Source organism: Oncorhynchus nerka, linkage group LG25 (assembly GCF_034236695.1).
Source record: "Oncorhynchus nerka isolate Pitt River linkage group LG25, Oner_Uvic_2.0, whole genome shotgun sequence".
Taxonomy (NCBI): Eukaryota; Metazoa; Chordata; class Actinopteri; order Salmoniformes; family Salmonidae; genus Oncorhynchus; species Oncorhynchus nerka.
Window position 1 is genome coordinate 37,618,425 of NC_088420.1, and position 27,786 is coordinate 37,646,210.

At 44.7% G+C, this 27,786-nt stretch overlaps 1 protein-coding gene and 1 long non-coding RNA gene across 2 annotated transcripts in view; one reads left to right on the forward strand and one right to left on the reverse strand.

The window, feature by feature from the left end:
* LOC115109477 (otogelin-like protein) overlaps positions 1–27,786 on the forward strand; it is a 53,350-nt gene that overhangs the window by 12,924 nt on the left and 12,640 nt on the right. The window contains 23 exon segments of the mRNA XM_065009765.1: positions 9–115; positions 1,308–1,433; positions 1,521–1,629; positions 1,707–1,753; positions 1,871–2,016; positions 2,110–2,242; positions 2,405–2,582; positions 2,721–2,845; positions 2,966–3,175; positions 5,403–5,571; positions 6,094–6,168; positions 6,316–6,359; positions 6,619–6,802; positions 7,596–7,703; positions 8,380–8,518; positions 14,606–14,737; positions 14,938–15,084; positions 15,243–15,362; positions 15,771–15,887; positions 26,456–26,612; positions 26,964–26,990; positions 27,171–27,350; positions 27,438–27,716. Of these exon segments, the coding sequence (XP_064865837.1) occupies positions 9–115; positions 1,308–1,433; positions 1,521–1,629; positions 1,707–1,753; positions 1,871–2,016; positions 2,110–2,242; positions 2,405–2,582; positions 2,721–2,845; positions 2,966–3,175; positions 5,403–5,571; positions 6,094–6,168; positions 6,316–6,359; positions 6,619–6,802; positions 7,596–7,703; positions 8,380–8,518; positions 14,606–14,737; positions 14,938–15,084; positions 15,243–15,362; positions 15,771–15,887; positions 26,456–26,612; positions 26,964–26,990; positions 27,171–27,350; positions 27,438–27,716 (3,059 nt within the window).
* LOC135564530 (uncharacterized) lies at positions 19,889–27,485 on the reverse strand. Its single transcript, XR_010461119.1, has 2 exons — positions 27,402–27,485; positions 19,889–21,422 (listed from the first exon to the last, which is right to left on the reverse strand). It is a non-coding gene; the product is annotated as an uncharacterized LOC135564530 (long non-coding RNA).

Consider the following 27,786-nt stretch of genomic DNA (forward strand, 5'->3'; position numbering starts at 1 on the left):
TGATCCAGGTCTGATGATGAGGAGACGTTTTGTCGTGCGTTGGTGGAGTACACACGAGCCTGCAGCCATGTAGGATACCCTGTACGAGAGTGGCGAGACAGCTTCCCTTCCTGCAGTCAGTAACATTATACTAACCTAACTTAAACATGCAGTCCAGGATCTTAACGGGAAATTTAAAATTCATATTCTTCTTCTCCAGCACCACCCCAATATCAACATATGTGAAAATGGCGCGTTTCTACACTGCCGTTCAAAAGTTTGGTGTCACTTAGAAATGTCCTTGTTTTGAAAGAAAATCACGTTTTGTCTATTAAAACAGCATCAAATTGACCAGAAATACATTGTAGACATTGTTAATGTTGTAAATGACTATTGTAGCTGGAAACGGCTGCTTTTTATGGAATATCTACATAGGCGTACAGAGGCCCATTATCAGCACCATCACTCCTGTGTTCCAATGGCACGCTGTGTTAGCTAATCCAAGTTTATAATTTTAAAAGGCTAATTGATCACTAGAAAACCCTTTTGCAATTATGTTAGCACAGCTGAAAACTGTTGGTCTGATTAAAGAAGCAATAAAACTGGCCTTCTTTAGACTAGTTGAGTATCTGGACCATCAGCATTTGTGGGTTCGATTACAGGCTCAAAATGCTAGAAGAAAATACTTTTTTCTGAAACTCGTCAGTCTATTATTGTTCTGAGAAATGAAGGCTATTCCATGCGAGAAATTGCCGAGAAACTGAAGATCTGGTACAACGCTGTCTACTTTCTGTATGTTTTGTGGAAAAAAATATATATGAAGATAAGTGTTTCCAATGACATCATCAGTGTGCATCATGTGATTTTAACCAATTATAAGTATGCTTTGCCTACTAATCGCCTACTAATTGCCTACTAATTGGTTGATGATGTCGTTGAAAACACTTATCTTCCTCTATCTTTCTTATTACAAAACATGGATACGTGCAATTTTCACATATGTTGATGTTGCGGTGGTGCTGGGGATGACTATTAAGTAGAAAAAAATCATCTATTTCCCATTCAGCACAACTAATTCGCAACATATTGTACGAATTGTATTCGTTGCATATCATACAAATTGCCCTAAAAATTATGAGAATAATATTTTGCATGACGAAACATATCATACGAAATGGATGAGGGAGTACACAACTGGATGATGTAAACGGGGACCTGTTTTGGCTGAAATGTTCTAAAAGTTCTGGAGCAAAACATTAACCCTAACCTTTAATTGACAGTTAGCTAACTTATTACTGCAGTAAGTTCTTCATTTGACTGTTCCGTAGATGATGGTTGTGAGGAGAGTTTTGTCCATAGAGACTGTATTAGCTGCTGCCCTCCCACCTGTACCTTTGACAAGGAATGTCTGGGAACCAACTTGCACTGTCTGGATGGATGCTACTGCCCTGATGGTACACACAAACACATTTATACACACATGTCGCATGCACACACGCACACACACACTCCATCTCACCCTCTGTGTCCGACTATTTTAGGGTTGATTCTACAGAATGGGACGTGTATAGCAGTGTCTCAGTGTCCTTGTGTCTATCACGGCACCTCATACACACAGGGACACACTCTGGAGCAGGGCTGCAGCGTCTGGTGAGTGTGTGTGTGTGACTTGTGTGTGTGTTCGTGTGTGTGTGTTTGTGAGTTGCTAACCTGTGGTGTATTTACAGTGTGTGTATGGGGGGAGTGTGGAACTGCACAGAGAACAACTGTACAGGTGAGCTAACCTCTCAAGTCATATGATCAGAAACTCATATGCTGAATGATCCAATGTCACACCTTTCAATGCCTGCCTGCCTACCTTCTTCTTTCTCTCTCTATCTCTCTCTCTCAGCGGAGTGTTCAGTAGTCGGTGATGTGTTTGTGACGTCGTTCGATGGGAGGATGTTCCTGCAGCCGGGGGCGTGTCAGTACGTCTTGGTTAAGAGCCGGATTGGCAACAGATTCACTGTTACCGTTCAGTACACCACCTGCACAGAGGTAACACACACAAACACATATTGCAGTATACCACCTTCACATAGGTAACACGCACACAATCTGAAACAATCGTGTGTGTGTGTGTGTGTACAGGCCCAGCAGCAGGCGTGTATCCAGTCGGTGACAGTGGTACTGGATGAAAATGTTAGTCACCAGGTGACTCTGACCCGAGAGGGGGAGGTGCTTATAGGGGTCAACCACGCTCCCACCTTGCCCTACACCAATGGTACGATACAATCAACTTCGAATTGATACTCCTATCATTACTTCGTATAATATGCAGTATGATACGGATAACATCCGGTATAGAGAGAACAGTAATGGTCCCAACACAGCCTTGTGGAACACCTTATTTAACGTCAGATTTAATATGTGTTTATGTGAGTAGATGTAGTGGAGGTGCAGAGGCTAACGTCGGTGTTCGTCCAGCTGAGGACCTTGCTTGGACTGCGTCTGCAGTATGACGGCCGTGGTGGGCGCGTCTACCTACAACTGGACAGCCAATGGCGTGGGAACACGCTAGGCCTTTGTGGAACCTTCAACGGAAATCTTCGGGACGACTTCCTGTAAGGAAACTACTTCCTCTCATATTGACCCCTAAATATTCTTTGGAGAAAAGGTTTAGGGCATTTATATCTGAGGCAGTTGAGTAAAAGAGTATTACAGTAAGTATATTCATGACATTTTGGCCTGTGTGTGTATAGTTCCCCAGCAGGGATGATAGAGGGGACTCCCCAGCTCCATGCTAACTCCTGGAGGGTCTCATCTGCTTGCTCCGCCCCCATCAACCAGCCAATCATCGACCCCTGTGAGATGAACCAGCACAACGGTAACCTCTCACCCCTGACCTCAAAACTCTAACCCTGACCTCCATTGACTGCTTGATATATCTTCATGTTTTGCTGCAGCCATATCCTCTAAAAAGCTGAGAAGTGTGTGTGTGTTACAGTGTTCTATGCCTCTCTGTGTGAGGTTTTGTTGGGGAGTGTGTTTTCTCCCTGCCATGGTTACGTCAGTCCCAGTGTGTACCAGCAACAGTGTCGCTACCAGGCATGTCGCTGTGGAAACACCTGTCTGTGTACGGCCCTGGCCCACTACACTTACCTCTGCTCCAAACACCATGTTGTAGTCAACTACAGGGCCCACGTCTCAGAGTGCGGTGAGTCTGGGCAGTGGAGAGCTGGAGAATGATATGCCTGTGTGTAGTGGTGGTGTGTCTACACTGTAAAAAGTAGGTTACTGTACATTTACAGTAAAATACTTGCAGCACAGACATCAGTAAATTACAGGACCTTTACTGAAACATACATTTGAACTTTTATTTAACTAGGCAAGTCAGTTAAGAACAAATTCAAATGTTCAATGACGGCCTAGGGACAGTGGGTTAACTGCCTGTTCAGGGGCAGAACGACAGATTTGTACCTTGTCAGTTCAGGGATTTGAACTTGCAACCTTCCGGTTACTAGTCCAACGCTCTAACCACTAGGCTACCCTGCCACCCCATTTACAGCCTATTACTGTAACACCTGACTACAGCAACATGCTGTATTTCTAGAATGTACAGTGGTTAGTAAACTGTAGCAGATTTACAGTGCAGGCAGCTAGTCCCAACAATGGGCAGCATTTCTGTTACGTAGTATTTGATATACAATGAGCTCTGAAAGTATTGGGACAGTGACAATTTTGTTGTTGTTTTGGCTCTGTACTTCAGCACTTTGGATTTGAAATGATACAATGACTATGAGGTTAAAGTGCCGACTGTCAGCTTTATTTTTGGGGTATTTACATCCATATCGGGTGAAGCGTTTAGAAATTACAGCACTTTCTGTACATAGTCCCCCCATTTTAGGGGACCAAAAGTATTGGGACAATTTCACTTTATATGTGTATTAAATTACTAAAAAGTTAAGTATTTGACCCCATATTCATAGCATACAATGACTACATCAAGCTTGTGACTACAAATTTGTTGGATGCATTTGCTGTTTGTTTTGGTTGTGTTTCAGATTATTTTGTGCCTAATAGAAATGAATGGCAAATAATGTATTGTGTCATTTTGACGTCACTTTTATTGTAAATAAGAACAGAATGTTTCTTAACACTTCTACATTAATGTGAAGGAATCCTGAATAATGATGTGTGAGAAAGTTACAGAGGCATAAATATCATACCCCCCCCAAAATGCTAACCTCCCCTTTAATGTAATTTTAATGGTGAGAGGTTAACATGTCTTGGGGGTAGGATATTTGTGCGTCTGTAACTTTCTCACTCATCATTATTCTAGAGGCCTAAACAAAGACTTCCAAACTGGCCGTGATTACAGGGCAAAACAGACGAAAAGGACTTGGCAAAACACTTAACCTTTTAAGGTTTAAGACTTCCTGCCACTCTGATCTGTTCCATATCCACATGAAATTGTTAGAACACTACTACCATGTATTGTATCAGTTCAATTGGTACAGCATTCTCACTCATTTACAAGGCACGCTTCAAAATATGTTAATAATCCAGCAACTTTTCCCCCTCCCATAATGCAACATAATTTCCAGAATGCTGCACTACATATACAACAAAACCGCAATAAAATACTTTATTGTTAAATTGTATTGTAATAAAATGGAATATGTAATTATATTTTACAGCAGCATACCAATGAATATTTGGTGTTTTATATCACTTTCACTTGTAATGCCCTTAACAAAGGCGTCTAAACTGGCAATGACTGTCACGCCCTGACCTTAGAGAGACGTTTTATTTTTCTATTTGGTTAGGTGTGATGTGGGGTGGGCATTCTATGTTTTCTGTTTCTATGTTTTGGCCGGGTATGGTTCTCAATCAGGGACAGCTGTCTATCGTTGTTAGGAAACTACTGCCACATTTCAGTTAAATTGGTACAGCACTGACAGGTGCAACAAATATAGCCTCTTACAAGGCATGCCTCAAAATATTTTAATGAGCCAGAAACAACAATACCATGCATCCACTACTGTTCAAAAGGTTTTTGGCAGCACAAAAATACGGTATGGTTCTGTGTTCTGTGTTGTACAGCTTTCCCTATTACGAGTGCAACAAATATAGCTTCTTACAAGGCACACCTCCAAATATGTTAATGAGCCAGACATTCTTTCTCCGTCCACAACATTTTCCCACAATGCACCATAATTCACAGTATGCTACTGTAAATATACAGCAAAATATACAGCACAATTTTACAGCAGTGTAGCGGAATGACATTGAGCCCCCATAATGCATTGCTCTTTACAGTACTGCACTGTAATATAGAATTACAGTAGCTAACTGTATATTTTTGGCTGTAAAGTTACAGCAATTTGTTACAGTGTAGGTGGTGTGACGGAGGTGTTTAACTCAGGTGTGTGTGTGTGTAGGGGTGGTGTGTATGGGTGGGATGCTGTTCCATTCCTGTGTGTCGTCCTGTGGCCGCTCGTGCCGCTCCCTCTCCAGTGGAGAGACCTGTAACCATGATGACTGTGCTGAGGGGTGTGGCTGCTCAGAGGGCAGTTACTACGATGACGTACGACAACGCTGTGTTCAGCCGTAAGACTCCGCCCCCTTACACATTATCATCTAACATGCATCTTGCCTGGCTACCCAAACCCCTTGCTTCGGTAAAACCCTACGACACGTCCATGGACGTTAGTTTCTTGTCCGCAATGAGTCTGGATCTTAGTATCTCCGCGACGATTTCTGGAACGCAAACCCATTCTAACTGTTCTGATTGGTCCCAGAAACTGATGGGTGGGGCCAGAGCCAGAACCCACGTTTGTAAAGCAGCATTTAGAAAATGCATCATAGGCTTTGATACCCGATTGCTTAGAAATGATTAAATCGCTGTTGACTTTGTTTTGTACAACAACCCAAATTTCGACATCACCACAAACGATTTCAGTGATGGCAGTCTCAGACTGAAATATGTAGCAAACATAGAGCAGCGGAAGAATTCTGAGTAGTCAGGCAAGTATGCACCATAATCTTGATCAAAAGCACATTATCATCATCATCATCGTCAAACACATAGGACTTGACCCTCCCATCATCCTCTCCTCTTTTCTCTCTCAGGTCTCAGTGTCATTGTTACTCTATTGGTGGAGTGTCCCAGCCAGGGGAGGTGTCCTTCAGCGCCGCCGGCCCTTGGTAAGCAGCCACACACACACTAGCCATGGTACATAGAGAGTTCATAGAGAGGTTATAGAGAGTTCACTTCACAGACATAATGCCCTTCAAACAATCTCCCTAATTGAAATGTTTATTCTCTTCTCCCGCTCTGTCTCCCATCAACAGCCTTTGCAGGAATGGAAGGATGGAGTGTGTACCAGAAGAAAGAGGTAAACCCACCATCCCTCTCTTATTCAGGGTGTCAGGTAGCCTAGTGAAATGTTGCTATATCAAATCCCTGAGCTGACAAGTAAAAAATCTATCTCTCTGCCCATGAACAAGGCAGTTGACCCACTGTTCCTAGGCCATCATTTGTTCTTAACTAACTTGCCTAGTTAAATAAAGTTTTTCATCATCCATCCATCCCATCCATCCATCTATCCATCAACAAAGCTCTGTTTCTGAATGACTTCTGTCTTTGTGTTTTAGAGCCAGAGCGAGGCCAGTGTCCAGAGGGAAAGGTGTTCCACAGCTGTTCTGAGCCCCAGGGGGTCCAGGGGGTGGTGGCTTGGCGAGGAGGTGTGGCCTGTGAGCTCACCTGTCGGAACCTGATGTTGAACCTCACCTGTCCTCCCACCACACCCTGCATACCTGGCTGTGTCTGCCCACCTGGGTAGGGTGTGTGTCTGTGTGTTAGTTTAACTATTTAAAAAAAAACTGGAGTCGATTGGCACACCCTTGCGTCAAACTAATTAACATGATTTTAAAAAATCCCCATCAAAATCCATCTGTTTAAGTTAGTTTTTTCGTTTGGGCTGCGTCTCAATCCAACACATCCTCAAATGTCGGCCTTCCGCATCTGCTGTGGAAAGTGGCAGAGCTACAGCGCTGTTTGTCAGACCTGGAGACATCCTGAAAATCAGTCTTCTCATGAAAAAACATCTGTAGCGTCCGAATGGTTTGGCCTACAAACTAAGGAAAGATAAGGCTCACGAAGATGATGGTGTTGTCCGTTTTGTAACATCCAAACCGTTTAGGGTACAAACTAATACCAGGGGAGGGGAGACTCGTTCTATGACCCCCACAAGTGTCACAGGACTCGTCCAAAGGTAACCCAGTACTGGTTGAAAAAGTAGTTTTGGAAGTAGTATGGAAGAAGTTTTGTGCCACAAGGAATGTGTTATTCAATGCATTTTCTATGAGCTATGGCAGTAAAGGCCAAATTCAATATTTTATCAAATAATGTTTTTAGATAATTTTTTATACCTGCAGGGTCCTAAAATTCCAAATCAAATAGCTAAATGATCCATGGTATGACCATCTTAAAACAATTCCGTATGTTAGCTTAATATTACCCCCCCAGGCTTAGATTATTAACACAGAAAAAAGTACTTTATTAGCACACACATGCTTGAGCCCTGATTATTGTAATGGTTCTACCCGACTGTGTGTATATGTGTGTGTAGGCTGGTTCTGCACCGTGGGGAGTGTTACTACCCAGAGAACTGTCCCTGTGCCTGGCTGGGCCTGGAGTATCTGCCAGGAGAGACCGTCGACACCCCCTGTTACAGATGGTAAGACCCTCCCATCCCTTAAAGGAAAACTCTATACCCAAAAACAATATTTTGGTATTTGTTTCATTAGTCCCAAAATGTTTTGCATGTCAAAAATAACGTTTTCAAGACATAACTTTCATAATACAGAAATACAGCCGGTATGATGCACATTGATTCAGTACTGGTACTCCTTGTACATTCTTGTACATTCTATAGCCTCGTTATTGTTATTTTATTGTGTTACTATTTCCTTTTTTTATTTAGAAAATATTTGTCATACTTTTTAACTCTGTATTGTTGGGAATGGGCTCATAAGTAAGCATTTCACTGTAAAATCTTCACATGTTGTATTCGGTGTATGGGACCAATACAATTTAATTTGATGCCGGCTGTATTTCTGTATTTTGAAAGTTATATATCTTGAAAACTTGATTGCTGACTCGCAAAACATTTAGGGACTATATCAACAATGGACTAATGAAACAAATACCAAAAGATTGTTTTTTGGTGTGTTTCCATTAAGGATTGTTAAATGCTGTTAACATGAAAAAAATAGAGCACTAGTATCCTAAATATTGTTCAAATGCTCAATTGTGTTTCATTTACTGTCTTCTCTTTGTCTTTATTTTTGTCTGTATGTTTTTCTCCCCCTCTGTCTATCTATCTATCTCTCCCTGTCTCTGTCTCTCTCCAGTGTGTGTCACCGGGGGTATTTTAACTGTAATTACTCTCCGTGTCCGGCAGTATGTACGGTCTACAGCGACAGACACTACCACACCTTCGACGGCCTAGAGTATGACTATCACTCGGACTGTCAGGTCTACTTACTCAAGGTGTGTGTGTGTGTGTGTGTGTGTGTGTGTGTGTTTATGAACCTTTATTAAACCAGGGAAACCCACTGAGCCCAGAGTTTCATTTCCAACGGTGCCCTGAGAACAGCAGTTAAAGCAATGTGAGCATGATCACAAAACAATTACAGTTACATAATTTCAAATAAATTACGTTACATTCAAAGGGGCAGTAAGCAGAAACAAATACATACAATCAATCAAAACAAGTGCACTTTTCATAATCTATTTTTTTCTGCCCTAAATTCACCTTTTGGGACCAAAGAATAAAGTTTTAGAGTGACCTGTAGGTCATTCCAGGACGGCGGGGCATAGTAACTGAAAGCAGTCTTCCCTAACTCAGAGGAGACCCGTAGAACCTCTTGTACCAACCAGTCTAGAAACCGAGTCTATTTGTTACTAGATTTCCAATTTAGAAGTGAGGTGAAATAGTATGGGAGCATACACTGCTCAAAAAAATAAAGGGAACACTAAAATAACACATCCTAGATCTGAATGAATTAAATAATCTTATTAAATACTTTTTTCTTTACATAGTTGAATGTGCTGACAACAAAATCACACAAAAATGATCAATGGAAATCAAATTTATCAACCCATGGAGGTCGGGATTTGGAGTCACACTCAAAATTAAAGTGGAAAACCACACTACAGGCTGATCCAACTTTGATGTAATGTCCTTAAAACAAGTCAAAATGAGGCTCAGTAGTGTGTGTGGCCTCCACGTGCCTGTATGACCTCCCTACAATGCCTGGGCATGCTCCTGATGACAGTCTATGGTGCAACGTGGCGTTGGTGGATGGAGCGAGACATGATGTTCCAGATGTGCTCAATTGGATTCAGGTCTGGGGAACGGGCGGGCCAGTCCATAGCATCAATGCCTTCCTCTTGCAGGAACTGCTGACACACTCCAGCCACATGAGGTCTAGCATTGTCTTGCATTAGGAGGAACCCAGGGCCAACCGCACCAGCATATGGTCTCACAAGGGGTCTGAGGATCTCATCTCGGTACCTAATGACAGTCAGGCTACCTCTGGCGAGCACATGGAGGGCTGTGCGGCCCCCCAAAGAAATGCCACCCCACACCATGACTGACCCACCGCCAAACCGGTCATGCTGCAGGCAGCAGAACGTTCTCCACGGCGTCTCCAGACTCTGTCACGTCTGTCACATGTGCTCAGTGTGAACCTGCTTTCATCTGTGAAGAGCACAGTCTTGGTGTTCTCTGGCAAATGCCAAACGTCCTGCACGGTGTTGGGCTGTAAGCACAACCCCCACCTGTGGACGTCGGGCCCTCATACCACCCTCATGGAGTCTGTTTCTGACCGTTTGAGCAGACACATGCACATTTGTGGCCTGCTGGAGGTCATTTTGCAGGGCTCTGGCAGTGCTCCTCCTGCTCCTCCTTGCACAAAGGCGGAGGTAGCGGTCCTGCTGCTGGGTTGTTACCCTCCTACGGCCTCCTCCATGTCTCCTGATGTACTGGCCTGTCTCCTGGTAGCGCCTCCATGCTCTGGACACTACACTGACATACACAGCAAACCTTCTTGCCACAGCTCGCATTGATGTGCCATCCTGGATGAGCTGCACTACCTGAGCCACTTGTGTGGGTTGTAGACTCCGTCTCATGCTACCACTAGAGTGAAAGCACCGCCAGCATTCAAAAGTGACCAAAACATCAGCCAGGAAGCATAGGAACTGAGAAGTGGTCTGTGGTCACCACCTGCAGAACCACTCCTTTATTGGGGGTGTCTTGCTAATTGCCTATAATTTCCACCTGTTTGTCTATTCCATTTGCACAACAGCATGTGAAATTTATTGTCAATCAGTGTTGCTTCCTAAGTGGACAGTTTGATTTCACAGAAGTGTGATTGACTTGGAGTTACATTGTGTTGTTTAAGTGTTCCCTTTATTTTTTTGAGCAGTGTATATGAATAATAGCTAATGTTGGGCCCTTCTGGTAGTCAGAGCCTCCCAGCCAACAGAACTATAAGAAACAATGATGCGTACAGAAATTATCACCAGTGGTGAAACATAAAGCTGAGTGATAGACTGAATCTAGAGGTTTTAACACAGTGTTGCTTGATCAATTTTCAAGATTTATTTATTTACATGAAATCAATCTTTACTCACAACTTTTTGTCAGCTTATCAATGTGTGTTTTAATGTACAACTTATCCAAATACCTACATACTTATAATGCAGGTCTAGCTCATTTTGGGCTCCTGTCAAGGTACAGATACAGGTCTTTAGGATCAATTTGACAAGAGCTGAAGACATAAACTTGGTTTTATCAACATTTAACACTAATTTAAGATCGGTGAGCGATTCTTGAATTGAATTAAAGCCAAGCAGAAGGTGGTGAATGGCTTGCTGCACTGAGGGGGCACGGGAATAAATATATGTGTCATCCACATAGAGATGTAAGCCCCAGTTAGGGCAGCGCAGTGCTGTTTCCTACCCTGTGCATTAACTATGTCATGTATGACTAGAGAAACAGCCAAGATGGTGCTGTGTCCTGGCCTAAAGTCTGTCTGATGAGTATTCAGGATAAATGTTCTATTTGAAATGGACTGCAGCTTACCAAGAGTTCAAATATTTTCAAAAGACATGAAAGCTTTGAAATTGGGAAATAATTATTAAGATTGCAGGGATCACCACCTTTATGAAGTGGGAGAACAAGGGCTGCCTTCCACGCCTTAGTAATAGTAACCAAGAGAATGGATAGATAAAAAATATATGTCAAGAGCTCCATAATCAGAGGTGCAGTAAACTGTTGAAGACATGGGTCAAGCATGTCTGCACCAGTGTATTTTTTAACATTAATCGCTAAGAGACTGTCCAGAACATCCCTACTAGTGACTTGCCGAAGAGAGAACAGTGGGTCACCATTTACAGTAGCAGGCAAGTCTGATTAAACAGGGTTGCATCAGAGATGAACTTGTATTATGTTCATGAACAGTATGTTCAGAGTTGTCCTTATTGCTGCTATTTCCCCTTTCAAAAAATGTCCTGCTGCAATAAAATGTTGGTTAACTCATCAGTTATTTCAGTTTTGTCTGCTTTAGTATTGGGAGTTCAATAGAACCTCATTGGGCTGAAAGGTGTGGCTGCTTATTTTTATTGATTTAATAGCCTTCCAAAACTTAGCTGGATTGCCACGAGGGTCAGATATGGAATTAATGAAATAGTTAGATTTAGCCCTTTTTACGGAAGCAGTAAATATATTTCTAAGTTATCTGAAGGTGAGCCAGTCAGCAGAGCTACCATTGTGTCTGGCTTCAGACCAAGCTTTGTTCCGTAGCTGAATGAACTCATCAAGTTCAGGCGTGAACCATGGATTGGCTCTATCTTTCATTCTTAATCTCTTCATAGGAGCATGTTTATCAGATGAAGAGATAAACATACTAAAGAATTGTTCAAGGTCAAGTTCTGCTTCCGGAGTGTCATTAACACTAAGTAAGACTCAATGGTTAAGGTCATGTCAGAACCCTACTCATGGAAGTGTTTAAAGTTTCTCTTAGCAGTAAGGCGTGGTTGAGTTTTAGGCAACTTTGTGTTTCTGACACAGACTTTGGGACAGTGGTCACTGAGGTCCCATAGTAAAGACACCACTAGTTAAGTATTTAGGAGGGTTATTTGTAAGTATGAAATCAATCAGAGTTGATTTAGCAGGATTCTCTACATTCAAACAAATGGGCTCTGAAATCAGTTGGACTAAGTTCGGTACAGTACATGCTGATTTAAGACAATCAGACGAGGGAGTAAGCTAATCGAGATTCAGACCCCCGATATCACTATTTCAGAGGCTATTCATGGAGCTAGTTGCTGCCGCTGTGGTGTAGGGAGGTCGATAGATCCCAGCAACATAGAAATGAATATTCTGAGAAATAACATTTATAACTAGTAGCTCAACTAGTAGGTCACCTTAAAGTTGTTTTTCACATAAATTGCTACACCACCACCCTTCTTGTCCTATCACATCTGTAAACTTTTTAATCATGAAGTGCAATGGAATTATCATCAACAGAGCTTTTTAACCATGTTTCAGATCACACTAAAATGTTGGGATTTGTATCCCGGACCCAAATGTCCAACATGTCCATCTTGGAGATAATACTTCATTTGTACATTAATTTGCATTAGCCAAAGCCTCGTTTTAAAGTCTGCTGGAGAGTGTACAGTTGGAGACTAGCAGAGCTAACCGTACTAATGGGGGGAAATAGCTCAACAAGATGACTGATTTTAGCAGCCCAAGAACTGAGAGAATTTCAAACAGACCGTACAAGGGACCGAGTAGTAATAATGGGAATTATCTAGGGGCTTGGGCTGTCAGAGAGTCACTGGGTTAGAGACTGTGCAATGTTTGAAGAGAGCCGCTGTGCTCCTCGGCCATTTGTGTGTGCGTGTGCGTGTGTGTGTGTGTAGGCAGATTGGGATCAGGGAAAGGGGATCCAAGGAGTTTCTTTAATCTGGGAACGATTTTTAATTAGAGCGACTGAGGTAAGCAAAGCTGTAGCAACACACACACACACACACACACCTGAGTAACACAAAGAGAGGCCTGTTCGCGGCAGACTCCCAGGGATATACAATTAGAATGAGCAGGACGTTGGGACATTCCAGTTCTAATCAAGGTTCTGTGGTGGCTGGACTGGCAGCCATATTAGGTGTTCCATCTAATGCTGATCACATCACATTTCCCTGTTCTGTTGTCTATTATTTTACTCAGGGCTATGAGCTGGGGTAAGTTTCCTTCCGGAAACAGATATGCCTTTTAACTGACAGGTACACTAAGATACACTACATGGCCAAAAGCTTGTCGAACATCTCATTCCAAAATCATGGGCATTAATATGGAGTTGGTCCCCCTTTTTCTGCTACAACAGCCTCCACTCTTCTGGGAAGGCTTTCCACTAGATGGTAGAACATTGCTGCGGAGGCTTGCTTCCATTCAGCCACAAGAGCATTAGTGAGGTTGGACACTGATGTTGGGCGATTAGGCCTGGCTCGCAGTCGGCGTTCCAATTCATCCCAAAGGTGTTCGATGGGGTTGAAGTACTTCCACACCGATCTCGACAAAACATTTCTGTATGGACCTCGCTTTGTGCACGGGGTCATTATCATGCTGAAACAGGAAAGGGCCTTTGCCACAAAGATGGAAGCACATAATTGTCTAGAATGTCATTGTATCCTGTAGCATTAAGATTTCCCTTCACTAGAGTTAAGGGGCCTATCCATGAACGCAGGTAGCGTTCTCCTGGCATCTGCCAAACCCAGATTCTTCAGTCGGACTGCCAGATGGTGAAGCGTGATTCAGATAACTTGTTTCAACTGCTCCAGAGTTCAATGACGACGAGCTTTACACCACTCCAGCCGATGCTTGGCATTGCACATGGTGATCGTAGGTTTGTGTGCTGATGTTGCTTCCAGAGGCAGTTTGGGACTCAGTAGTCAGTGTTGCAACTGAGGACAGGCGATTTTTACGCGCTACGCACTTCAGCACTCGGTCAACCCGTTCTGTGAGCTTGTGTGGCTTACCACTTCGCGGCTGAGTCGTTCTTGTTCCGAGACATTTCCACTTCACAACAACAGTACTTGACCGGGGGAGCTCTATGATGGTGCCATGTTGAAAGTCACTGAGCTCTTCAGTACATGCCATTCTACTGCCAATGCTTGTCTATGGAGATTGCATGGCGGTGTGCTCGATTTTATACACCTGTCAGCAATGGGTATGGCTTAAATAGCCGAATCCACTAATTTGAAGGGGTGTCCACATACTTTTGTAATTATATAGTGTATGTCAGCTCTTTTCATGACTTTGCTATCTGCATCATTTAGTACGTTCCCTACCCTGAATGTGATGTTGCTACTGTAAATGTCAGAGTCCCCCAGAGGAGGAACAGTGAGCGCCAGGAATGCACTCTATCAGCCCTGGGGACAGACCTGCACACCGCACACAGTACTCTTTCCCCAGAGTATAGATGAAGTGCAGTCCATAGTAGCCCGGGATAAGGACTGCTCTCTCTCTTGCTCGCTCTCTCTCCTCTCTCTCTCTCTCTCTCTCTCCAGAGTATAGATGGTGAGGTGTCCATCGTGGCCCAGAATAAGGATTGTTATCAGAGTGGGATCGTCTGTATGAAGATGCTGGTCATCCATGTTGGATTCACCAAGATTTACTTCAACGACAACTCAGGCCAGCCTGTGCGCATCACACACATACACGCACACCAACCTTTCCCTTCTCACTCTAAAACCTGAAAGTCCATGAGCGCTCCCTGGTGGGCAGCACTAACCCTCATTTAGGACTAGCTAGAAACTCTTACTGATCTGATAGCCGCTATAACAAACATATTATTTGAGTTTATGTGTGTGTGTGTGTGTGATCTCTTCTCTTCATCCAGAGCCCCTCCAGTGTGGTAGGTAAGGGGTCAGAGTTTGAGCTTTGGTCAGCAGGCTACTACACAGCCATTCACTTCCCCAAACAGGACCTGACCGTTCTCTGGGACCGCAAGACAACCGTGCACATCAGAGCTGGACCACAGTGGAAGGTCAGGATACTTTTACCGCCCACACTCTCTCTCTCTCTCTCTCTCTCTCTCTCACCAGAACTGAGTTGGAACACTCACACACACACCCACCCACCCCCACCCCTATTCCGTCTTTTTCTTTCTCGCATCTCCCTCTTTCTCCCCCTGTCTGTCTCTAGGGTCTCCTGAGTGGTCTGTGTGGGAACTTTGACAGTGTGACGGTGAATGACATGACCACGTCCAGTCACATGGAGGTCAGCAATGCTCAGGGCTTTGGAGACAGCTGGGCTCTGGGACAGGTACACACACACACGCAAAGTGGAATTTTAAACTCCGAACCATCTGCTCTAACTCCCACTTGGAACAATAACAACTGAACTAAACAGATTCACAGCGATTTTTTAATTTCTTTCTAATGATAAAAATGATGCCTAGAGTAATGAATACCAGCTGGCTAAAAGGGGGAACATTTCCATTTCATGTTCTTGGTCTTTAGTTGGGAAAGTGAAAGAGGTCTATTTCCCCGCCCCTACCCTTATTCAACCCCCCCCGCTTCCACCCTTCAACCCAGTCTCCTGCGTCTCTAGGGCCTACCTGTGATATTTAAGAGAAATCAGACACCCACTCACTCTGTGCATGTGTGTGTGTGTGTGTGTGTCTGCGTGCGTGCGTGCATGTGTGTCTGCGTGCATGCGTGCATGTGTCAGTGTGAGAGTGACTATGTGGTGAAGAGAGCGTGTGAAGGAGACCTGGGTAGACAGCCGTACGCCAAGAGAGAGTGTGCACTACTCTACAGTGACATCTTTATCCCCTGTCACAACGTGGTGAGTACACACACACCCACACTGGGGAGTGGGTTATGGGAACGATTCTTATCTGCTCTCAGTAAACATGCTCTACTCTCAGGAGATATACACTAATGGACACACACATACAGGGTTCAGGTTAAATGTGGGCGGCAGGTAGCCTACAGTCTTAGAAAAAAGGGTTCCAAAAGCGTTCTTCGGCTGTCCACATAGGAGAACTCTTTTTGGTTCCAGGGTTCTAGGGATTCTACCTGGAACCAAATGGGTTCTACCTGCAACCAAAAAAGGTTCTTCGAAGGGTTTTCCTATGGGGACAGCCAAAGAACCCTTTAAGGTTCTAGATAGCACCTTTTTTTCGAAGTGTAGCCATTAGAGCATTAGGCCAGTAACCAAAAGGTTGCTGGTTGGAATCTCCGAACCGACAAGGTGAAAAATCTGTTGATGTGCCCTTGAGCAAGGCACTTAACCCTAATTGCTCCAGTGTCACCAAGATAATGGCAGACCCTGGCCATGGCCCCACTCTCCAAGGGTGTCTCAGGGGGAGTTGGGATATGCAAAAAACAAATATAAGCACCCACCAAATTATTATTAAATGTGTGCGTGAGGTGGATATTGGAGGTTGTGTGCTCTTATTCTCTAAGCGGCCAACAAATGGTGCTGAATGACACCATCTGCTTACAAATTGAATAATAAAACAATAACAAGAGTGACCCTTATTAAGCTGACAGTTTTAGTAAGATAATGTATGTGAAGGTTTATTTAAAAAAATATTATTGTTTATTGGGTGTAATTTGTTGTCATGACAAAGACTGCACACATGCACATGCATACCATGCATCTCTAATGTCTAATCTGTGTAGGGCCATAAGCAAACAAGAAAATGCACATGCAGAGGCAACGCTACTCATTTCCGGTGATTTTAATGCAGGGAACCTGGAATCTGTTTTACCTAATTTTTACCAGAATGTCACCTGTGCAACTAGAGGCGACAAAACTCTAGATCACCTTTACTCCACACACAGAAATGCATACAAGGCTTTCCCTCGCCCTCCCTGGCAAATCTGACCATAACTCTATCCTCCTTATTCCTGCTTACAAGCCAAAACTCAAACATGAAGTACAAAAGACACGCTTAATACGGAAGTTGCCCAATGAAGCAGATGTTAAGCTACATCACTGTTTCACTAGCAAAGACTGGAATATGTTACAGGATTCATCCAATAACATTGAGGAGTTTACCACATCAGGCACCGGCTTCATTAGTAAGTGGATCGACGACGAAGTCCCCACATTGACTGTACATACAGTACATAGCCCAACCAGAAGCCATGGATTACAGGCAACATCCTTACTGAGCTAAAGGCTAGAACTGTTGCTTTCAAGGAGCAGGACACTAATAGGGACACTTATAAGAAATCCTGCTATGACCTCTGACGACCCATCAAACAGGCAAAGCATCAATACAGGACTAAGATTGAATCCTACTAGGCCAGCTCTGACAATTGTTGGATGTGGCAGGACTTGCAAACAATCACGGATTACAAAGGGAAACCCAACTGCGAGCAGCTCAGTGACATAAGCCTACCAGATGACCTAAATGCCTTCTATGCTCGCTTTGAGACAAGCAACACTGAACCAAGCATGAGAGCACCAGCTGTTCCGGACAACTGTGATCTCGCTCTCCGTAGCCAATGTGAATAAGACCTTTAACCCTTTGACGCGTACAAACACACAGGTGTGATCATTCTACAGTGGTCCCTGCAGCATACGCTCAAACCGGTGTGATTAGAACACTTGATTAGAACATCTAGCATTTGAGCTGGCCATACCGTTTTTTCACATACATTTTTTTCACAAACACAGTCTTTATAACTGTCACGTTCTGACCATAGTTCTGTTATTTTATCTTTGTTTTAGTATGGTCAGGGCGTGAGTTGGGTGGGCAGTCTATGTTTGTTTTTCAATGTTGGTTTTTGAGTTCGGCCTAGTATGGTTCTCAATCAGAGGCAGCTGTCAATTGTTGTCCCTGATTGAAAATCATACTTAGGTAGCCTGGGTTTCAGTTTTGGGTTGTGGGTGTTTGTCTCCAGTGTCAGTGTTTGTCGACACACGGGACTGTTTCGTTCATTTCACGTTTATTGTTTTGTATTTCGTAGTGTTCAGTTTATGTTTTAAAATAAACATTATGGACACATACCACGCTGCGTTTTGGTCCTCTGATCCTTCTCGCTTCTCGACGAAATCCCTTACAGAAACACCCACCAACCAAGGACCAAGTAGCGTGGTAACGGGCAGCAGCAGCAGCGACTAAAAACACAGGACTCCTGGACATGGGAGGAGATTCTGGACGGTAAGGGACCATGGGCACAGCCAGGGGAATATCGCCGCCCCAAAGCAGAGCTGGAGGCAGTGAAAGCAGAGAGGCGCCGGTATGAGGAGGCAGCACGGCAGCTCGGCTGGAAGCCCGAGAGGCAGCCCCAAAAATTTCTCGGGGGAGGCACACGGGAGTGTGGCGAAGTCAGGTAGGAGACCTGCGCCAACTTCCCGTGCTTACCGGAGAGAGAGAGGGACCAGGCAGGCACTGTGTTATGCGGTGGAGCACACGGTGTCCCCGGTGCATGTGCATTGCCCGGTACGGTACATTGCAGCACCTCGGTATCGGCCAGGCTAGAGTGGGCATCGAGCCAGGTGCCATGAAGCCGGCTCAGCGCATCTGGTGTCCAGTGCGTCTCCTCGGGCCGGTGTACATGGCACCAGCCTTACGCATGGTGTCCCCGGTTCACCAGCACAGCCCAGTGCGGGCTATTCCACCTCGCCGCACTGGCCTGGCTACGGGGAGCATTCAACCAGGTAAGGTTAGGCAGGCTCGGTGCTCAAGAGCTCCAGTGCGCCTTCACGGTCCGGTCTGTCCGGTGCCACCTCCACGTACCTGCTCTCCGGTGGCAGCCCCCCGCACCAGGCTGTCTCTCTGTCTTCTCCCTACAGGTGCTCCCGCCTGTCCTGCGCTGCCAGAGCCTTCCTCCTCTCCAGCGCTGCCAGAGTCTCCCGTCTGTCCTGAGCTGCCAGAGCCGCCAGTCTGTCCTGAGCTGCCAGAGCCACCAGTCTGTCCTGAGCTGCCAGAGCCGTCAGTCTGTCCTGAGCTGCCAGAGCCGTCAGTCTGTCCTGAGCCGTCAGTCAGCCAGGAGCTGCCAGAGCCATCAGTCAGCCAGGACCTGCCATAGCCGTCAGTCAGCCAGGACCTGCCAGAGCCGTCAGTCAGCCAGGAACTGCCAGAGCTGCCTGTCACGCCGGCGATGCCAGAATCACCCTTCACTCCAGCGCTGCCGGAGTCTCCCGCCTGTCCGGCGCTGCTGGAGTCTCCCGCCTGTCCGGCGCTGCCGGAATCTCCCGTCCATTCGAGACCCGTGGCGTGGGTCCCCAGTCCAAGGTCGGCGGCGAGGGTCGCCGCTCTAAACAGGCCACGGAGGCGGGCTAAGAGGCGCAAAAAAACTATGGTGAAGTGAGGTCCACGTCCCGTGCCAGAGCCGCCACCGCGGACAGACGCCTACCCAGACCCTCCCCTATAGGTTCAGGTTTTGCGGCCGGAGTCCGCACCTTTGGGGGGGGGGTACTGTCACGTTCTGACCATAGTTCTGTTATTTTATCTTTGTTTTAGTATGGTCAGGGCGTGAGTTGGGTGGGCAGTCTATGTTTGTTTTTCAATGTTGGTTTTTGAGTTCGGCCTAGTATGGTTCTCAATCAGAGGCAGCTGTCAATTGTTGTCCCTGATTGAGAATCATACTTAGGTAGCCTGGGTTTCAGTTTTGGGTTGTGGGTGTTTGTCTTCCGTGTCAGTGTTTGTCGCCACACGGGACTGTTTCGTTCATTTCACGTTTATTGTTTTGTATTTCGTAGTGTTCAGTTTATGTTTTAAAATAAACATTATGGACACTTACCACGCTGCGTTTTGGTCCTCTGATCCTTCTCGCTTCTCCTCCTCAGAAGAGGAGGACGAGATCCCTTACAATAACGCTATGTCCTCAATGTGAGCAGTTTATTTTTGGATGCAATGTGCACAGAAGTAGCAACAGTGTAACACAATTCTCATCCATATCAGAGAAATGTAGGCTACGTTAGTCCTAGTGCTAACTGAATAAAGAGGGAGCTAACGCAAACTGTCATATTTAGCTAACTCTCAGCTGATCGAAACCATAATATGAATTAGCTAATAGCAGTTACTATTTACAATTAATCAAATCACGGGTGAGCTCACCAGTGATTGAAGTAATTGAGTAAAACACTTTCTAAAATACTAATGTAATCCGACGGTGGGCAGAGTTTGTGCGCACCGCCATGTTTGTTTTTCTGTGTCAACCAAAGATAAGAAGAGATGACAAGATGAGTTGGGTCTGTATGTATTTCAAAGGCGAAAGGGGCTGTGTCATCTACCATCATTGTCTTCCTGAAGTTGACTCGAAAGACGAGTGAACCATCCCTTCACCTCATTTTCTATAATATCTTTGGTTTGACAGACATTTACGTGACAAACAGAATGTATTGAATGATGTCAACAAACATTGCTCCACACATAGCCGGCAAATAGCTTAGCATTAGCTCATCATACTCAGTACAGCCTTCAAAAAATAATTTTACACACATCATACGTGTCCATTAAAATCTATGCAAGAATCAGAATGCATGATTTGTCACCATTACTTGAAAACATATGAATTAAACAACAAATAAAGAAATTATTACCACACAAACCATTTTCTGATAGTGATTTATGGATACAAGTGGCTCTTGCCGGTGTAATGATACTGATCGCCACAGGTAGTTTGTTTTATGTTTCTACTGTTGTGGCTAGATGGAATAGCGAGGCCTTCAACAGCTCTATCTGGTCGTTGTGTCAGGGGCAATAGTAGCTAATTATGAGCCTACGTTAATTCACCTAACCTGCTGTGTTAGTTCTCCTAACTTGCTATATAAACAAACCATCTGTGGAGACAAATCATCAGTATCAACACACCGGCAGCCAATCACATCTCCCCTGACACTCACTTGGAGCCAATTAGTGTTGTTGTTTATGTATGTAGCTAGTGGGCTAAGCTGTAGCATTAGCAATGTCTTTCAAAATGAGACAACTCACAAATGAGGAAATTCTGGAGATATTTGTAAATTCTGACAATGATTCTGAGTATGACAGTGAGGAATCAGATTCTGACAGTGACACTGAGGAGCTGCCCCCAGCCTTGTGGCCATTGATAACTCAGAATCTGAGGAACCCTTTCCAACCGACAAAGTCCCAGGTCCCTCTGAAGATGCTGGTGGTGATGGAGGCAGACCAACAGTGGGTGAAGTACGAAGGGTCTGCGGTAGCTGGAAGGCCGCCATCCATTTCACCCCGTTTGGCCCTGCTGTTTGCTTTGACGAGTTCCAGTCTGGAGTGCAAAGTCCCTTGCCATCTCCCTCTGAGGCAGAGTGCTTCAAGCTATTTCTGAAAGTGGTGGAGATATAGTGGTGGAGACCAATCGCTATGCCTTGGACCTACAGGAGAAGAGAGCCACAGGGAACCTGATGGGAGAGAGAAAGATCAAACCAGACTGTGTGCTTGACTATAATCGCAAAAGGGGGGCAGTGGATATGGCGGACATGATGAACAGCTTTGTGGCATGCGCTAGGAAAACCACCAATTGGTATATATTTTTCCATCTGATCGGTACTGCTGTCCTCAATGGCTAACAAACTAAACGATTACTGAACAAGATTTTTTGTAATTGGACATACAGTTCACATACAAATCAAATACAGTTCCTTTATGAAACTAAATGGACAATATCTCACCCACCTCCCCACTCCCTCATCCTCCCTACTCCATCTCCAAACAACTTGTTGCGAGAATACAAAAGCTGTCCTCAAACTTCGGCAAGAAAGATGTCCAGTTCAAGTTATGATTTTGGCATGTTATGTTTAATACTGTGTGTGTGGTTTCTGAAAGTACAGAATGAAGAGGAATTATTGGTAATTATAATAAATTATCAGGATATAGCAATAGATCCTTATTACAATGAAGTAACTTAATAACTGAAGAGCTCCACAAGGTATCCACTAGGGAGCAGGGTAAGGCAGAGCTATGCAGGCAAAATTAATACACAGGCCAATGCAATGGTCATACGGCCAGGGCAGCTTTAAAGGTTTAAAACTTCTTTGACTCCATTAGCGTTAGCATTGTTTTACATAACTAATAGAAAAGGTAACGAAACTCAGCACTGTCAACTGCGTTTATTTTCAGCAAACTTAACGTGTAAATATTTGTATGAACATAACAAGATTCAACAACTGAGACATAAACTGAACAAGTTCCACAGACATGTGACTAACAGAAATTGAATAATGTGTCCCTGAACAAAGGGGGGGAAGCAAAATCAAAAGTAACAGTCTGTATCTAGTGTGGCCATCAGCTGCATTAAGTACTGCAGTGCATCTCCTCCTAATGGACTGCACCAGATTTTGCTGTGAGATGTCACCCCACTCTTCCACCAAGGCACCTGCAGGTTCCCGGACATTTCTGGGGGGAATGGCCCAAGCCCTCATCCTCCGATCCAACAGGTCCCAGACATGCTCAATGGGATTGAGATCCGGGCACTTCGCTGGCCATGGCAGAACACTGACATTCCTGTCTTGCAGGAAATCACGCACAGAATGAGCAGTATGGCTGGTGGCATTGTCCTGCTGGAGGGTCATGTCAGGATGAGCCTGCAGGAAGGGTACCACATGAGCGAGGAAGATGTGTTCCCTGTAGCGCACAGTGTTGAGATTGCCTGCAATGAAAACAAGCTCAGTCCGATGATGCTGTGACACACCGCCCCAGACCATGACGGACCCTCCACCTTCAAATCGATCCCTCTCCAGAGTACAGGCCTCGGTGTAACGGTCATTCCTTCAACGATAAACACGAATCCGACCATCACTCCTGGTGAGACAAACCTGTGACTCGTCTGTGAAGAGCACTTTTTGCCAGTCCTGTCTGGTCCAGTGACGGTGGGTTTGTGCCCATAGGCGATGTTGTTGCCGGTGATGTCTGGTGAGGACCTGCCTTACAACAGGCCTACAAGCCCTCAGTCCAGCCTCTCTCAGCCTACTGCAGACAGTCTGAGCACTGATGGAGGGATTGTGCGTTCCTGGTGTAACTTGGGCAGATGTTGTTGCCATCCTGTACCTGTCCCGCAGGTGTGATGTTCAGATGTACCGATCCTGTGCAGGTGTTGTTACACGTGGTCTGACATGGTGAGGACGATCCGCTCTCCGTCCTGTCTCCCTGTAGCACTGTCTTAGGCGTCTCACAGTACGGACATTGCAATTTATTGCCCTGGCCATATCTGCAGTCCTCATGGCTCCTTGCAGCATGCCTGCGGCACGTTCACGCAGATGAGCAGGGACCCTGGGCATCTTTCTTTTGGTGTTTTTCAGAGTCAGTAGAAAGGCCTCTTTAGTGTCCTAAGTTTTCACATCTGTGACCTTAATTGCCTACCATCTGTAAGCTGTTAGTGTTTTAACGACCGTTCCAGAGGTGCATGTTCATTAATTGTTGGGAAAGCATGGGAAAGAGTGTGTAAACCATTTACAATGAAGATCTGTGAAGTTATTTGGATTTTTATGAAATATCTTTGAAAGACAGGGTCCTGAAAAAGGGATGTTTCTTTTTTTTCTGAGTTTACATAAGCACAATTCTCCTATAACACCATAAAGTTTATGAAATCAGTACCTCAAGGGTGCACGGTAAAGGAATACACACAGAATACATTATACTCCATACATAAATAAGGTGTGCTACAGTAGAAATTACATAACACAATACACAGAAACTGTATTATGATAAGGTAATAAGGAATGTACTTTGATAAGAATGCACATAGTAATTATTAGTAAGGAAAACAACGATAAAGGCAATGCGGGCGCCAGCCGGAAAATGCACCAGGGGGAAAACGTTTGGGCAGGTTCTGTTCTGACTGGAGATGCACAAATATCTGTATATAACCTGAGAAAACTTTAGGGGTGTGCTTGGGCTCTCATGTAATAGAAAAATGTATCCGGCTCATCTAGCTAATCCTCGCCTTAGATTAGCATAGCATGCCTCAAATGTAAATTGTCTGTCACGGTGAAATGGGCTACTTCTATATGAATTAATAAGGAGAGGATCTGAAGAGAAGAATGGGAGAAACTCCCCAAATACAAGTGTGCCAAGCATGTAGCCTCATACCCAAGAAGACTAGAGGCTGTAATCGCTGCCAAAGGTGCTTCAACAAAGTACTGATTAAAGTGTCTGAATACCACATTTGCATATGTACATTTGCAAACATTGCTAAAAACCTGCTTTTGCTTTGTCCTTATGGGGTATTTTGTGTAGATTGATGAGGGGGAAACCCCATTTAATCAATTTTAGAACAAAGCTTTAACGTAACAAAATGTGGAAAAAGTCAAGAGGTCTGAATAATTTCTGAATGCACTGTAATGTAGGCTAATGTTAACTAGCTGGCTTGGCGCATCGTTGCCCGTGAAAGGAAGTTAGGGAAGCGAGAAAGCATTTTATCCAGGTAGCCAAAGACCACAAAAACTAAAAGCGTGTATGACAGAGTCATACACCGTTTAGGCAACATGAAATAGGAGAATGGCATTGGCGTTTCTCTACAAGTAAGGTGAGTTAACATGTTTTCTTCTACTTGCACGTACAGACACACAAATCAGTACCATAGACAGCCACACCATATTTAGCTTACGTTGATTGGACTAAATCGTTTTTGTTACATTTTAGTTGTCACTATATTAGATGTTGAAATGGTGCTGGAATAGTGGAGGCAACGCCTGTTTTCTTTGCGACTTGCGGTAACTCTCCATGGTTCTAAATCAATAGTTGTTTAGTAGTCCGAAAATGTGGGAAACATTCATTTGCTTGACCATGCTGTAGGTCATGTAAGGGTTTGTGACATGCAATATGTTTTGTGGACTTCATCGGATAGATGAAACAAAGATGTGGTTGAATTTATTCTGACACTGTGTCTTATTGTCTCAGCTGTAGACCTATAAATCACGGTGTCAAGGCATATGAACTAACAGGTTATAGAACAAACAATGCAATTATCACAACACATAGGTTGTAATATGGTGTTTTTTCCTGGCATTCCTTCCCTGTTGATTTTACCCACTCACCACTACTGAAGCTCATGACCCTAGGACTGAACACCTCCCTCTGCAATTGGATCCTGGACTTCCTGATAGGCCACCCCCATATTGTGAGGGTAGGCAACAACACATCCGCCATGCTGACCTTCAATATGGGGGCTTTCAGGGGTGTGTGTGTTTGTCCCGTACTGTACTCCCTGTTCAACCATGATTGCATCTCAACCTACGACTCCAAAACCATCAAAAGTTTTGCTGACAACACGATGATGGTAGGCCTGATCACCAACGACAATAAGACAGCCTATAGGGAGGAGGTCAGTGACAACCTCAACGGCAGCAAGACAAAGAAGCTGATCGTGGGCTACAGAAAAAGGAGGGCCGAGCATGCCCACATCAACGGGTTGAGAGCTTCAAGCTCTTCGCTGTTCACGTCAGTAAATAATTAATATGGTCCATACACACCAACACAGTCGTGAAGAAAGCACAAGATGGCCTCTTACCCCTCAGGAGGCTGAAAAGATTTGGCATGGGCCCTGAGCTATACCATCGAGAGCATCTTGACCGGCTGCTTCACTTCTTCATATGGTAAGTGCTTGGCATCTGACCAGAAGGTGCTACAGAGGGCAGTGCATATGGCCTAGTACATTACTGGGGTCGAGCACCCTGCCATCCTGGACCTCTATACCAGGTGGTGTCAGGGGAAGGCCCTAAAAACTGTCAATGACTCCAGCCACCCATAGACTGTTCTCTCTGCTACCGCACGCCAAGTGGTACCGATGCACTAAGTCTGGAACCAACAGGACCTTGAACAGCTTCTACCCCCAAGCCATAAGTATGCTAAATAGTTAACAAAATAGCTACCCAGACCATCTCCATTGACCCTTTATGAACTAACTCTTTGACTCATCACATATGCTGCTGCAACTGTTTATTATCTATCCTGTTGCCTAGTCACTTTACCGCTACCTATGTGTACATATCTACCTCAATTACATTGTTCCCCTGCACATCAACTCAGTACTGGTACCCCGTGTATATAACGTTCCTCATTGTGTATTTCTTCCTCGTGTCATTCTTTTTCTATTATTTTTCTATTTTGTCTCTGCATAGTTGGGAAGAGCCCATAAGTAAGCATTTCACTGTTAGTCTACACCTGTTTACGAAGCATGTGACAAATAAAATGTGTTTTGATCCCTGTGTTCCAGAGTTTAACCCACATCTCATTGTTCTGATGTCCCATCACTCCTATTCACTCCCCTTCAACACACACAAACATGTCACTCATTCCTACCTACATTATTCACACACACTCCTAACCCACATCTAACCCCAATGACCTGTCTCCCACTCTAAACCCTCACTCACCCCCCAGGTAGATATGACCTGTGTGTGTGTTTTCATGTGTGTGTGTTTTTGTGTGTGTGTAGGTGGATGTATCATGGTTCTATAGGAACTGCTTGACAGACACGTGTAACTGTAACCGAGGCGGAGACTGTGAGTGTCTGTGTACGTCCATTGCTGCCTATGCACATACCTGCTGTCAAAACGGTGTCACTGTGGTCTGGAGAAACCCCTCTGTCTGCCGTGAGTACAGACACATATACACACGCAATGTGTGTCTGTTCCTCTGACTTTCTCTGTCTGTCAGCATAGGTGCTGGGTCAGTCAATGCTCCTACATGCCCGCATGCACACACACACACATGCCAGTACACAGAACTATAGAGTACCCCCTCTGACCCTAAAATATTTATATCTGTTATCAAATGACCACAGATACACGTGCACACACACACACACACACAATACCATGGTCTCTCTATCCCTGCTTGATCTACACAGTATGTCTTGGCTATGAATGGCTACAGTACTATCACATACTGTACATATGTGATGTTGTATGTTTCTAAATGTTTGTACTTGTTTTTTCTTTCAGCCTATGATTGTGAATACTACAACCAAGGTCTGTTTGAACGCTAACCAAAATGACTCACAAAGGAACACCATGCAATCACACAAAAATACAAATACACATATACAAACTGAGCTACCTAATATAGTCACTCAACCTCCACCCCTATCTCTCTCTCTCTCTCGCTCTATCTCTCGCTCTCTCTCTCTCTCTCTCTCTCTCTCTCTGTAGAGTTAGGTGAAGGACCGTTTTCGGTGGTCAGTGCTGTATATAACGCTACAGTCTTCGGTGTGAACAGAACCAGTGGGTCAGTGTTTCCTCTAGTTAGGGAGTTCGTAGGCGGGCTGCCTCCCCCTGGGCTACTCTTCAACTTCATGATCACAGCAGGACTACAGAAGGACCGCACATCACGTGAGTCTCCCACACACCTACACAGGCAAAACACACACAAACTCAACTCACATGAGCTTCACCCATATGTTAAACTCTGTATTACAGGTCTCCCGGTGGTCTCTCTGGAGTCAGCAGAGCGTCCTAACTACTTCCTGGTTGTGTCTGAGCGTACTGGGCTGCGGTTGGAGCAGTGGACCCGAGGGGAGGAGTTTGGCCACAGGGCTTCCTTCCTGCAGCACCAGGGGGTGTTCCTGCCTGGCCACACCTCTTTTGAGCTGATTGGCCAGCCAGGAGTGTTCTTGACTCTGACACGCACGTCTGCACGAGCTCAGAAATATGACAACTCTGACAACTTCAAGACCAGCAGCTCCTTTACCCTGGAAGGTTAGATAGAAATACAAATTCATAATACGCAGCAGCACACACACAGTTTATTTTACTGTAGTTCTTATGT